The sequence below is a fragment of the Emiliania huxleyi genome, assembly GCF_000372725.1.
Source record: "Emiliania huxleyi CCMP1516 unplaced genomic scaffold EMIHUscaffold_5, whole genome shotgun sequence".
Lineage (NCBI taxonomy): Eukaryota > Haptophyta > Isochrysidales > Noelaerhabdaceae > Emiliania > Emiliania huxleyi.
In genome coordinates this window covers 1192970-1204086 of record NW_005198244.1, presented here as the reverse complement: position 1 = coordinate 1204086, position 11117 = coordinate 1192970, and the positions used below count along the sequence as shown (strand labels likewise).

Here is an 11117-nt window from a genome sequence, read left to right as displayed (position 1 = left end):
AGCTGCGAGGTGCAGCAAGAGCACGTCGTTCCTGCCTCTGATGCCACTCTCGCGGCTTGCAGCGCGTCACTCGCGCATGCTCTCCAGGAGCTATGGCGGGCGCGTGTGTGGGGCTGTAGCCTGTGTTTGGCCGGTTCTGACCCGTTTACTATCAGTATCATGTCCGGGCCACAAAAAATCGCACACGGGTAGCGGCTCAGGGGCCCAGTAAGTCGCGGAATCGCCAAATGTCACAACCTGCGCCACCCAGAGGCCACCCAGGGCTGGACCTAGTCCGACGTGCACGAACCACGAAGCACGATCTTGGTGTGTGCCAGGACACTCTGTTTCAGGAAGATTCAAAATTATCCCTGGATGACCACTACGTCTCATTATTCATGCATTTAGCTGTCGTCCGGACCTTCCGTGACGATCTCGGGGTCTGAACTATCGCCATCGTCCTCGGCCACAGCTGCTGCCCTCGGAGGGGCGTGGGGTGGGGCGGCAGGCGTGGCCACAGCCCCCGGCCTTGCCACCCCCGCTGGTCCCTCCTTGGGCACGCCGGCACTACCCGACGCGGCGGCCGCCGGGCCCTCGCCTGCCGACGGGTCCCGCGCTGCGTTCGCCATGGCTGGCGAGGCGGCGGCCAGAGGCGCTGCGGGCGACGGCGCAGCCAGAGCCGCCCCCGGCGCCGGCGCCGTTGCTGATGCGGGAGCTTGCGCCTGCGCCTGTGGCGGCTGTGGCGGTTGTGATGGCGGTGGCTGAGGCGGCTCGAGTGGCGGCTCGAGTGGCGGTGGCTGGAGTGGCGGCGGCCGGTCGTCCCCGACAGCCCGCTGTGCGGCGGTGGTCCCTAGGGTGGTCCCCGCAGAGCACGCCGCGATGGCGGCGGCGGCGTCGCCACTCCCCGCGCCGAAGCCTCCATCGGCTGAGGTCGAGGCGGCTGCGGCGGCGGCGTGGGAGGCGGCGCTTGCCTCTTGGGTCGGCGCCAGCCCCTGAGGCTGGGGCCTCGTCGAACGAGCGAGCGCAGACGGGTGCAGCAGCGCGTCCAGCGAGTGGAGGGCGGCGTGGGCGACAGCGCTCTCGTCCGTGCTGCGCGCCGTGCGCGCCGAGGCGCTGAAGACGACGAGCGCGCGGGCCAGCGTCTGCGGGTGCGCCTCGCCACTGATGACGTGGGCGTGCAGCGCGCGGAGCAGGTGCGGCCGTGCGGCGGCGGCGGCGGCGGCGGCGCGGTGCGGCGAGTTGTCTTGCGGCTGCTCGAGGGAGGCGAGGAGGCTGGCCTGGACAGCGAGGCGACAGTGCGGGGAGAGCCAGCCCGAGCCGGTCGACAGGAGGAGGGAGAGCGCCTTGGCCGCGGACGAGCGCACGCAAGCCGCCGCCGCATCGACGCCACCCGACGCCCCTCCCGCCGCCCCGGCGGCGCCCTCAACCGAGCTCGCCGAGCCGCCGTCCCGGCCCCGCTTCCGGCCCGCCGCCGCGGCGCCGCCCCCGGCGGCGTCTCCCCCGGCGGCGGCGCCGCCCCCGGCGGCGTCTCCCGAGGCGAGGTCGAGGAGCGCCGCCTCTGCGAGGTACTCGCCGAGCGGCTCAGCGCCCGCCGCGCCGAGCGTGGTGAGCAGGGCGGCGGCGAGCTCGTACGTGGCGGCGCGCAGCCGCGGGCAGCGGAGATGGGGGAGCCCCTCCGCGGGGGAGGTGCGGCGCCAGCAGAGCTGCAGCGCCTCCACGAGCGGCCGCAGGTGGGCGAGGGCGTGCCTGCTCCAGGGGGGGGAGGAGGCTCAGGCGGAGGGCCGGGGGGGGAGGGCGCGGGCCTGCTGCGGCAGCGGGGCGAGGCGTGGGCGAGGGGCGGTGGCGCGCCTGCGTGCGGCGAGGAGGAGGGAGTGGAGGAGCTGCAGCGCGAGGACGTGCAGCTCGGGGAGGAGGGCGACGGCCGAGGCGTGCTTGAGCGCCCCCGCCTCTGGGGCGGGGAGTTGCAGCACTCCGTCGAGCGAGAGGACCGACAGCGCGAGCGTGCAGAGGCTGCCGAGCGGAAGCTGCACCGGGCAAGGCCCCTTGTCTCCGGCCGGCGGCGCGTCGGCCGCGGCACCGGCGGCACCGGGAGGGCAGAGGCAGCTGTGCAAAGCGCGGACGCACCCCGTGGCTGCGGCGAGCAGCGCCTCCGCCTCTGCCCCGGGAGAAGGGAGGGCGGCTGCGGGCGGCGGGGTGCTGCAGAGAGGCTGCGCGGTGAGGGAGCCGAGGGCGGTGCGGAGGAGGGCGTGCAGCGTGCCGCTGAGGGAGGCGACCGTCTCGCCCCACGCCTGCGCGAAGGCGGCGCCGCCGCCGCACACCGCGGGCAGCGCACCGAGGAGCTCCGCCGCAGCCGCCGCCGCGCGCGCCTCTGCCGCAGCCCCGGCGCCGCCGGTTGGCTGAAGGAGGATTTGCGTGGCTGCGCTCGCCAGCCGGGAGCGCTGCGCGCGCACGCAGTGCGGGGCGACGCGCGCAAGCTTCAGCGTGCTCGTCACCACCTCAGCCTCGACCGAGCAGCCTCCGACGTCGGCGTCGGCGGTGGCAGAGGCGCTCGGCCGCTCCGCCATGGAGAGCAGCGCGCCGAGGAGTCGCGGCGCGTGCACTGCGGCGTCGCGGCGCTGCACTGGCCACCTGGAGGCGACGGCCAGCAGCTCGGTGAGGGCGGCGGCGCTCGCAGAGCGGATGGCATCGCCTCCGGAGCGCTGCGTGGACAGAGAGAGCAGCGTGACGGCCCAAGGCTCGCGGTGCGCCGCGAAGGCCGCCTCGTCGAGCTGCGTCGCCGTCTCGACGACGAGCGCGATGCCGGCGTGCCTCGCGCTCGCACAGTCGCTCCGGAGCAGCTCCGTCAGCCGGCCGCACCAGCGGGAGCGCACCGGCGTGCTGGCCACCTCGACCGGGCGGCGGCGGCGCAAGAGGCGGAGCGTGGCCGGGAGCGCGGCGGCGACGGCGTCGTCCTGCGCCACGTCGGCGAGCAGGAACTCGAGGATGAGCACCATCGTTGTGAGACCGGCGGAGGCGAGGAGAGTTTTAGGCCGTGGCCGCGTATCCGCGTATCCGCGTAGCCAGCTCGTCACTCCATCCTGTTCACGTAAACGCACAACCCCGGGCCCCGAAATCGCACAGTGATGACAGTGCCTTTAACACGGGGTCCCAGGGAAGGCGAGCAAAAACCTGTTCACACAAAAACACAACCACGGACCCAAGACCTTCCTGTTCACGTAAACGCACAACCCCGGGCCCCGAAATCGCTTCCTGTTCACAGCCTTGTTATGAGAAGAAAATACGTCGTGCGCTATGCGCTGGTTCACATAAACGCACAACCCCGGGCCCGAAATCGCACAGTGACAGGTCAGACATGCAACACGGGGTCCCAGGGAAGGCGAGCAAAAACCTTAAATCGCGCGCGCTAGACGCCGACTCGGAGGCCGCGCCGGTCAGGCGCGCAGCCGGAGAGAGAGGGAGGCGCTCAATCGCTGCACGCGGCGAGCGCCTCCATCATCTCCGCCTCATACGCACCCTCACCACCCCCGCGCCCGCGCCTGTAGCGTCCGTGCGCGCGAGGATGGCCTCGCCGGGTGGTGCGGAGAGAGAGTGTTTTTGTGGTGCGGCCGCAGCCAGCTGCAGCTATCGGGCAGCAGCCGCAACAGAGGCAGCAGCAGCGGCAGAAAGCAGCGGCAGCGGCAGGCGCAGCCGCCGTCGCCGTCGGCGTCGCGCGGTTCACGCCGTCGATCGAAGGTTCGAAGCACATCGCATCCCACCGCACGCCAAGAGAAAGAAGAAAAAACTCGCTCTCTCTCTCTCTCCGCACGCCTGCGCTCATGCTACGGTGGACAATAGCGAAATCGAAGGTGCTCGATGGACGATGGGGATTTCATGGTACGCCCCAATAAGGAAACATGTAGCTCTTAATCGAATAAATAAATAGAGCAGTCATCTCCCGTAGAGATGGGCAACGCACGAACACAGAGGTACAGTGCGCACCCCGCCCTGCTCACAGGGCAAAGAAAGAAAGAAAGAAAACACACAACCCAAGGGAGGGATGGGAGAACGGCACGCCGCCACCACACAGGGATTTTAAGGAGAGGAGTGTGGTGCGCTAGCCGTCGCCCACCCTGGGGAGTCTGCCTCTTCGTATCTCTTTTCGCAGTCTCTCGCCGCTTCTCGCTGCAACCTTCATGCCACCTCGCGGCCGTCCCACTCTCGTCGGTCTCTCCCTTGTCACTTCCTCCTCTGTCGCGTCGTTCTCTTCTGCCTCGTCCTGCGACGCCGCCGCCTGCCGGTCCCTTGTTCTCGCGGCTTCTTTCGCCTTGCGCAACTCCGTCCTCCTCGCGGCGTATCCTGGCCCCTCGAGTCTATCAAGCTCCCCTCGCGCAAGGACCACATTTTTGACTCCCACTCCGATCATTTGCCTACACGTCATGTTGTTGCTCAGGTCCACTCTCTCTTCGAACACTCGTGCCTCTACGGATGATGCCGGCGCTGGGGTCCCCTTCGGATGCATCGTGACATCTGACAACTGAATTTCCACTGGTTCGTCCTCCTCTGAGTCATCTTCCCCGTCCTCCTTCCGCTCGGCCCTTCGCTCGGTACGTTCGGTGTGGCTCACCCTCCATGCCGTGAACAGGCGCTTTATCCACCCTATATTCTTCTCTCGTTCCTCTGCCCGTGCCTTGGTCTTGTCGTTGTTTCGCACCCATGTCTGTATGGCAATCGAGGCTGCCTTCCCCACTACCTGTAGTTCACTCGTCACCTCTCCCGCGAGCTCCCTTCTCTTTCTTTCGGGTATGGGCGTGATCTATTGCCGACACCGTCAATTTCTCTTTTGCCAAAAGGGCGCTCACACTGGCACAGCACGCACCGCATGGGCAAGGCGACCTTCGTGCGGTACGTGGCCGTGCTGCCCGTGCGCTACGTCGTCGTGGCGCTGCCATGCGCGGGCGGCGTGCTCTTCCTGCTCGGCTCCTTCTGCTTCTGGCCCGGCTCGGGCGAGGCGGCCACGACGGTGGGCGCGGCCTGCTTCCTGGTCGGCTCGCTCTGCTACTGGGCCGCACCCTTCCTCGACTTTTGGGAGCTCACCCACAACCTCGACAACCTGGTCGACCGGCCGCTCGTGATGCCAGAGGCGGTCTCCTCTGCGGCGCACGCGCGGATGTCGTTCCACGCGGCGCTGTATGAGCAGCTGTATAAGGCGCACCTTCTGCGGCTGCAGCGCGCCAACTCGATCATCTTCATGGCGGGCGGCGCCTTCTTCGTCGCCGGCTCCTCGCTCTTCTTCCCCGCCATGGAGGAGCTCATCATGCACGGAGGCTGGCTGTACATCACGGGCTGCGTGCTCGTGCTGCTCGCGGCACTGCTCGGCGCGCTCACCGCCGCCGAGATGCAGCAGACCGCCGCCATCCGCAGCGGCTGGTCCGACGAGGAAGCCACCCTCCTCTCGTGCGGCTTCTACGTCGTCGGCAGCCTCGCCCCGCCTCGCCTCGCCCCGCCCCCGGACGGAGACCAGGGGTCACACCTCCGTGGCCACACCTCCCGCCGTGAGCAGGCAACCTCGCCTTCATCGCCGGGTCGGTGCTCTTCTTCCCGCGCATCCTCGAGGCGGGCGGGCCGCCCGTGCGCATGAGCGCCGTCCTCCTCTTCGTCGCCGGAGCGCCTCTCTCTTTGCTCTCCTGCCGCCGCTCTCCAGGCCGCAGCCCTCTCGAACCCTCCTCGGACCCTTCCCACGGTAGGCTCCCTCGTCTTCCTCGCCGGCGCGCTCATCGACCTGCTCGTCGTGCTGCGCACCGCCGCCGCAGAGCGCAGGCGCAGCGCGCCCCTCGAGCAAGCGTCGGCGAGCGGGCACGCCCCTCGCCGTGCCGCGCCGCCGCCTGCACGCACCGAGCCGGGGGCGGGGAAGGGGCAGCCGCAGCGGCAGAGGCCCGCGCCGCTCCTCGACCCGGGAGAGGCCCGCTCCAACGCGGTGGACGAGCGGGAGGTACAGCTACGGGACATGGGAGGGGCCGCCGCATGTCGGGTATGACGCCGTGTGCCCGTGGATGAGATTTTCAGTGTGCCTACTCTATTTCCCTATTTGTGGTGTGTGACCGAACGGTCGGCAAAAAAGGCGTTAGTTTGAGTTTTCTGGGGGTAGTATGCTGTATGGGCGGGGACAGCGGGATAGCGGTGCCGGTGGCACCGGGTCGCCGCCAGTCCAGGTCTAACAGGTCCAGTCCCGCCGCCCCGGCCCCCTGCGGCCTGCGCGCGCAGCGATAATGAAAGTTCGAGATTTCTTGTTGTCAAAGATACTGAAGAGGTTAGATGTAGGTAGGTAGGTAGAAAGGTGAAGAACAGTTAGATGTAAGGAGAAAGACCAAGCGCCTCTTGTAGCTCGATCGGTCACACCCCGTGTTTGTTATGACCCCCCCAATGAACACACCAGTGAGGGAGGGCGAGACGATCGGAGGGGTCCCGTACCATGCGGAATCGACTCTCCGGTGTTGAAGTGCTCGGAGAAAGAAAAGAAAAAGAACGCCGCACCAACACGCGCACCTGCAGGGCGCGGAGGCCAACGCGCTGCCGGCGTCGAGCGCCATGTCGGCACCCCCGACGACGTCGCGCTTCCAGCAGCGCAAGGAGATGAAGGCCCAGATGTACGCCACCTCCAACGAGAGGGAGACGGAGGGGGTCATGTCGAGGCGGCAGGTGTCGTCGCAGGCGTCCTACGTGCCGCGCGTGGGCAGCGACTGGAAGGGCGCGGCATGGGGGCTCTCCAGCACCAAGGTCGGCGGCGCGCAGAAAAAGACCAAGGGCGAGCTCTACTTTGGGCAGAAGCGCGGCTTCAACACCGAGGCTCCGCCAGAGGGGCCGACGACCAACTTCCTCTCGCGCGGCGGCGGCGGCGGCGGCAGCAGTTCTCGGAGCAACGACGAGCTGCTGAGGAAAGCCCTCGAGATCCGCGCGCGTCGCGAGGCGGAGCGCGCGGCCAAGCTGGCCAAGCGCGAGGCAGAGAGCTCGAGCGACAGCGACAGTGACAGCGACTCCTCCTCGTCGTCGTCCTCGTCCTCGTCGTCGTCCTCGTCGTCGTCCTCCTCCTCCTCGTCGTCCTCCTCCTCGGCCTCGTCCAACAGCACCAAGGCGAAGCCCAAGACGAAGAAGAAGAAGAAGAAGATCGAGGATGAGGGCCGCGCTGCTCCGCCCAAATCCGACGCCGACGAGCCCAAGAAGAAGAAGCCGCCGCCGCCCCCGCCCCCGCCGCCAGAGGCGGGGGACGACCGCAGCGCGCGCAAGGCGCCGCCGCCGCCGCCGCCACCGCCGCCGCCGCCGCCGCCCGCCGAGCCTCCCAAGCGGAGGCCTCCTCCTCCTCCGCCTCCGCGCGAGGCGCCCCGGGAGGCGGAGGCGGTGGCGGAGGCAGAGGCGGCGCCCGCAGCCGGCGCTCTCGCGCAGAAGCTGCCGCAGGCGGGTGGCAGCAGGCGGCGCAAGAGGAGCCGCTCGGCGAGCCGCTCCTCCTCCTCCTCCTCGGGCTCCTCGGGCTCCTCGGGCTCCTCGGGCTCCTCCTCCTCCTCCTCCTCCTCCTCCTCTTCCTCCTCTGGCTCCTCCGCCTCCTCCCGCAGCGGATCCGCGAGCAAGGCCAAGGGCGACAAGCCCAAGGCGAAGAAGCGCGCGAGCTGAGCCCTGTGCGCACCCGCGGCGTGCGGGCTCCTCTCCAGCCTCTGGGACTTACCGGACGGTCTCTCAGGGAGAGGAATGGGCGCGGAATCGGAACCCGTTGGTGGTAAAGAAAGAAAGAAAGAAAACGCGCAATCCACTTTTTTTTTGCGGCCACCGTCAAAGGACTGCAAACCGCGCATGAAGCGACAGCCAACGCTGGCTGAAGAGCAGGCGCGCGAGGCGCGCGAGGCGTTCGACCTCTTCGACCTGGAGAAGCGCGGCCGCATCGGCTACCACGAACTCAAGGTGGCGCTTCGCGCGCTTGGCTTTGACGTGCGTAAGGCGGACGCGCTGCGGCTGGTGGCGAGCCACGGTGCGCAGGGCGCGGTGGCGGAGGACGAGTTTCTTGAGATCGTCGCGGAGTATACGAGTAAGCGCGACCCTGAGGCCGAACTGCTCAAGGCGTTCGAGCTCTTTGACGAGGACCGGACCGGCCGCATCTCGCTGCGCAACATGCGCCGCATCTGCCGCGAGCTGGGCGAGCCGCTCGCCGACGAGGAGCTGCAAGCGATGATTGACGAGTTCGACGGCGACGGCGACGGCCAGATCTCTTTCGTCGAGTTTGCGGCCATCATGCGCTCCTCCGATATCTACGAGTAGGAGGAGTGGGACAACAGGCAAACGAGGCCGGACGCAGCTGCCACAAAGAGGGAGCGTGGCAGCGGCCGCCTCGGCGACAGTGCGGCGCGGAGGCACCGCTCGCAAAGAGAAGACGGCGAAGCTGCGGCGGTGCGCCCGCAAGAGCGCTGGCCGGGGCGCGCGGCGGCGGCGCGCTGGTGTCAAGGAAGTGGAGGAGGCGCGGCCGACCAGGAGCCAGGCGCGGGATGTGCAGCCGTGATGTATGGGTGATGGCGGATGCGCGAGGGGACGCGGCGACGAGGACGACGGGTGTGGGGTCGCGATCGAGGGGGGCGGTTCGCGCGTGCAGAGAGGTTCGCGAACGGGCAGCTGCTCGGCTCTCGGAACGAGGAGGGCGAGGCAATGCTCAGCTTCTTCACCGACGCGGCCCACGCGCGCCGTGCTGGCCAGCGTGCAGGAGAGCGGCAAGGTGGAGGGCGCGCAGCTGTCGGCTTGGTTTTTGTGTTCACGCACTTTGGGCGTCGGTGCGTGTGAGAGAGATGCAGATGAAAACCAAGAACGAACAAAAGAGAAATCACTCGCATGTAAAATTCTTTGCTTTGTTAGTGCCAGTGCGCGCCAATAAATAAATAAATAGAGCAGACAACCCCTGGTGGGATTAGGGCAGCAACCCGACGGGCAGACCCGCCACGCCCCGGAAATTCTTTCTGCTCACCCGCTCTCTTCGAAGGCTGCTCAAACCGCTCTCACGGCTGGAACTTGGTGGTCGAGGTGGTGGCCGACGATGTACATGCCGAAGACCGAGGCTCCTCGCTCCCATCGCCCCGACGCGCTCCCTTCCTCTCTCTCCCACTCTCCTCCCTCGCGCCCCCCCAGTTCACCGCCGACGGCAACGGCCTTCTCGACGCCCTCACCGATGCGGCGGAGAGAGTCGAGGACGATCCCACGGCAATCACGGAGCACTCGTGCTTCGATCCCGCGTACGGCGCGCTGGTCCACTTTGGGAGGACCGGCCCTGCGGAGCGCGCGCGGGCGGCGGAGGTTGTGCTTGCCGGCCTGGCGGGCGCAGTGAAGGGCTGCAAGCGCGCCCTGTCGGCGTTCCCTTCGGACGCTGAGCTGGCTGAGGTGCGGGAGACGCTCAAGAAGGCGGCCTTTCTCGCCTCGCGGCTGGTACAGGAGGCGGAGAAGGCCACCGCTTCGGGCCAGGCCGGCGCGGCGTCCACGGCCCGCGGCCGCGGCAAGCAGCCGCCGAAGAAGAGCGCCAAGGTGGCCAAGGGCGTGGCCGAGCTGGACTGGGCAGAGGTGCGCGAGGCGGTGGTGGTGCAGCTGCTCGAGTCGGCGGAGCTGGACCTGTGCGCGCTCTGGGGGCACCGCGCCCCCGACGAGGCGCTCGTCCACCTTTACACCGCCGCCGCCACCGCTGTGCTCGAGCAGCCCGCGGCACTCAAGGGCTCGTCGGCGGCGCTGCGCGAGGCGCTGTGGCGGCTCCTCTCGCTGGCGGCGGTGCGGTACGGCGGCGAGGTCGGCTTCGTCGGCGCGGTCGTCTCGCTCGTGCTCGGCTACGAGCACCTCCCGCATCACCTCGCCGAGCTCATGCGCCACCTGCTCGACGAGCACCAGGAGCCAAAGCCTTGCCCCTCCGACTCGCGCCCATCCCCTCCTCCTCCCGCCCGACCCCGCGGCCCCTCGGCCGCCCCCGCCCCTCGCGTCTCGGACCTCACCCCTCGCAGCGTCCCGCCTCGCGGCTCTCTTCCTCGCCGCGCCCGCGCCCTCCTCCGCGGTGCCCTCACCTCTGTGGGGCCCTCACCGCCTGCTCCTCACCGCCTGCTCGGCGCCCCGCCAGGCGGCGAGGCTGGTCGCGGCGCTCGTGCAGGAGGTGACGGCGCTTTCGCCGCAGGCGCGCACAGCAGAGCCTCCCGGGGCCCGGGGCGGGGTGAGGGGCTCGGCGGAGACACCCGGGACCGGGAGTCGGCCCTGGCGAGCGGGTCGAGTCGGGGGTGGGACAGGGGGGCGCAGCACGGATGGCCCTCTTTGGGGGGACACGCGTGCATCCCGACTGCATCTCGGCTGCATCTCGGCTACACCTCGGGCACGTCTCCGCAGGACATGGGCGTCGACTCGGCCGCGCCCAAGAACGTGGCCGCCTTCCTGGTCGCCCTCGCCGCTAGGGCGCCGCTCATGCTCCTCGCCAATGCGGAGCTGCTGCTCGACGCGCGTCGCCCCTGCCACACACGCCGTGAGGCCGCGGCACACGCACGCGACGCGTCCACGACACGCCCCGCAGGTCCTCGCCTCGGACGCGTACACTCTGCGCTGCGGCGCCGTCTCCGCCTTTGGCCAGCTCCAGATCGCAGTCGCTGCGATGCCGACGCCTCTCCCGCCGGAGGTTGCGGACGCAGCCTCCGGCCTCATCGCCTCGGTGGTGGAGCGGCTGCACGACACGTCGTCCTTCGTCCGCGCGAGGGCGCTTGCGACGCTCTCGCATCTCTGCGAGTCGCGCGCGCTGCCGACGGACCGCTTCGGCCCTGTCGCGCGCCTCGGCCTCGCGCGGCTGGCCGACAAGAACGCGAACGTGCGGCGCGCGGCGCTGCAGCTGTACGCCAGGCTGCTCGAGTTCAACCCGTTCTGCGCGACGCTCCGCCGCGAGGCGCTCGTCGAGCGGCGCGAGGCACTCTGCGCGCAGATGCCCGCCGGCTGGCGGATGCCCTCCGACGAGCCGTGCGCTGCCCCGCCCCCGCCGCCCGCCAGACATCGGCCGCCAGCAGCTGCACAGCCCCCCGCGCGCCGAGAGGTGGCGGTGGAGCCCTCTGACGCAGCGCGACACCACGCCACAGGCCCGCCGAGCCCGCCGAGCCGGCCGCCAAGGAGGGCGAGGAGGT

General features: G+C 69.4%; 3 protein-coding genes across 3 annotated transcripts; 2 read left to right on the top strand and 1 right to left on the bottom strand.

Moving 5' to 3' along the window:
• Positions 1 to 383: 383 nt before the first annotated feature.
• Positions 384 to 2972, bottom strand: EMIHUDRAFT_197293 (hypothetical protein; the record flags this gene model as incomplete). Its single annotated transcript, XM_005767122.1, has 5 exons — positions 384 to 577; positions 995 to 1140; positions 1549 to 1725; positions 2104 to 2267; positions 2430 to 2972. The coding sequence occupies 5 exons, from the start codon at positions 2970 to 2972 to the stop codon at positions 384 to 386; spliced, it is 1224 nt and encodes a 407-aa protein (XP_005767179.1).
• A 1865-nt stretch (positions 2973 to 4837) lies between these two features.
• EMIHUDRAFT_461585 (hypothetical protein) lies at positions 4838 to 7730 on the top strand (the record flags this gene model as incomplete). The annotated part of the gene is made up of 3 exons (XM_005767121.1): positions 4838 to 5510; positions 5703 to 5947; positions 6508 to 7730. The coding sequence occupies 3 exons, from the start codon at positions 4838 to 4840 to the stop codon at positions 7618 to 7620; spliced, it is 2031 nt and encodes a 676-aa protein (XP_005767178.1). The 3' UTR covers positions 7621 to 7730.
• Positions 7731 to 7791: 61 nt separating this feature from the next.
• EMIHUDRAFT_432608 (centrin-like protein) lies at positions 7792 to 8878 on the top strand. The gene has a single exon (XM_005767120.1). It carries the CDS (start codon positions 7798 to 7800, stop codon positions 8257 to 8259), a length of 462 nt encoding a protein of 153 aa, XP_005767177.1. The 5' UTR covers positions 7792 to 7797; the 3' UTR covers positions 8260 to 8878.
• Positions 8879 to 11117: the final 2239 nt, after the last annotated feature.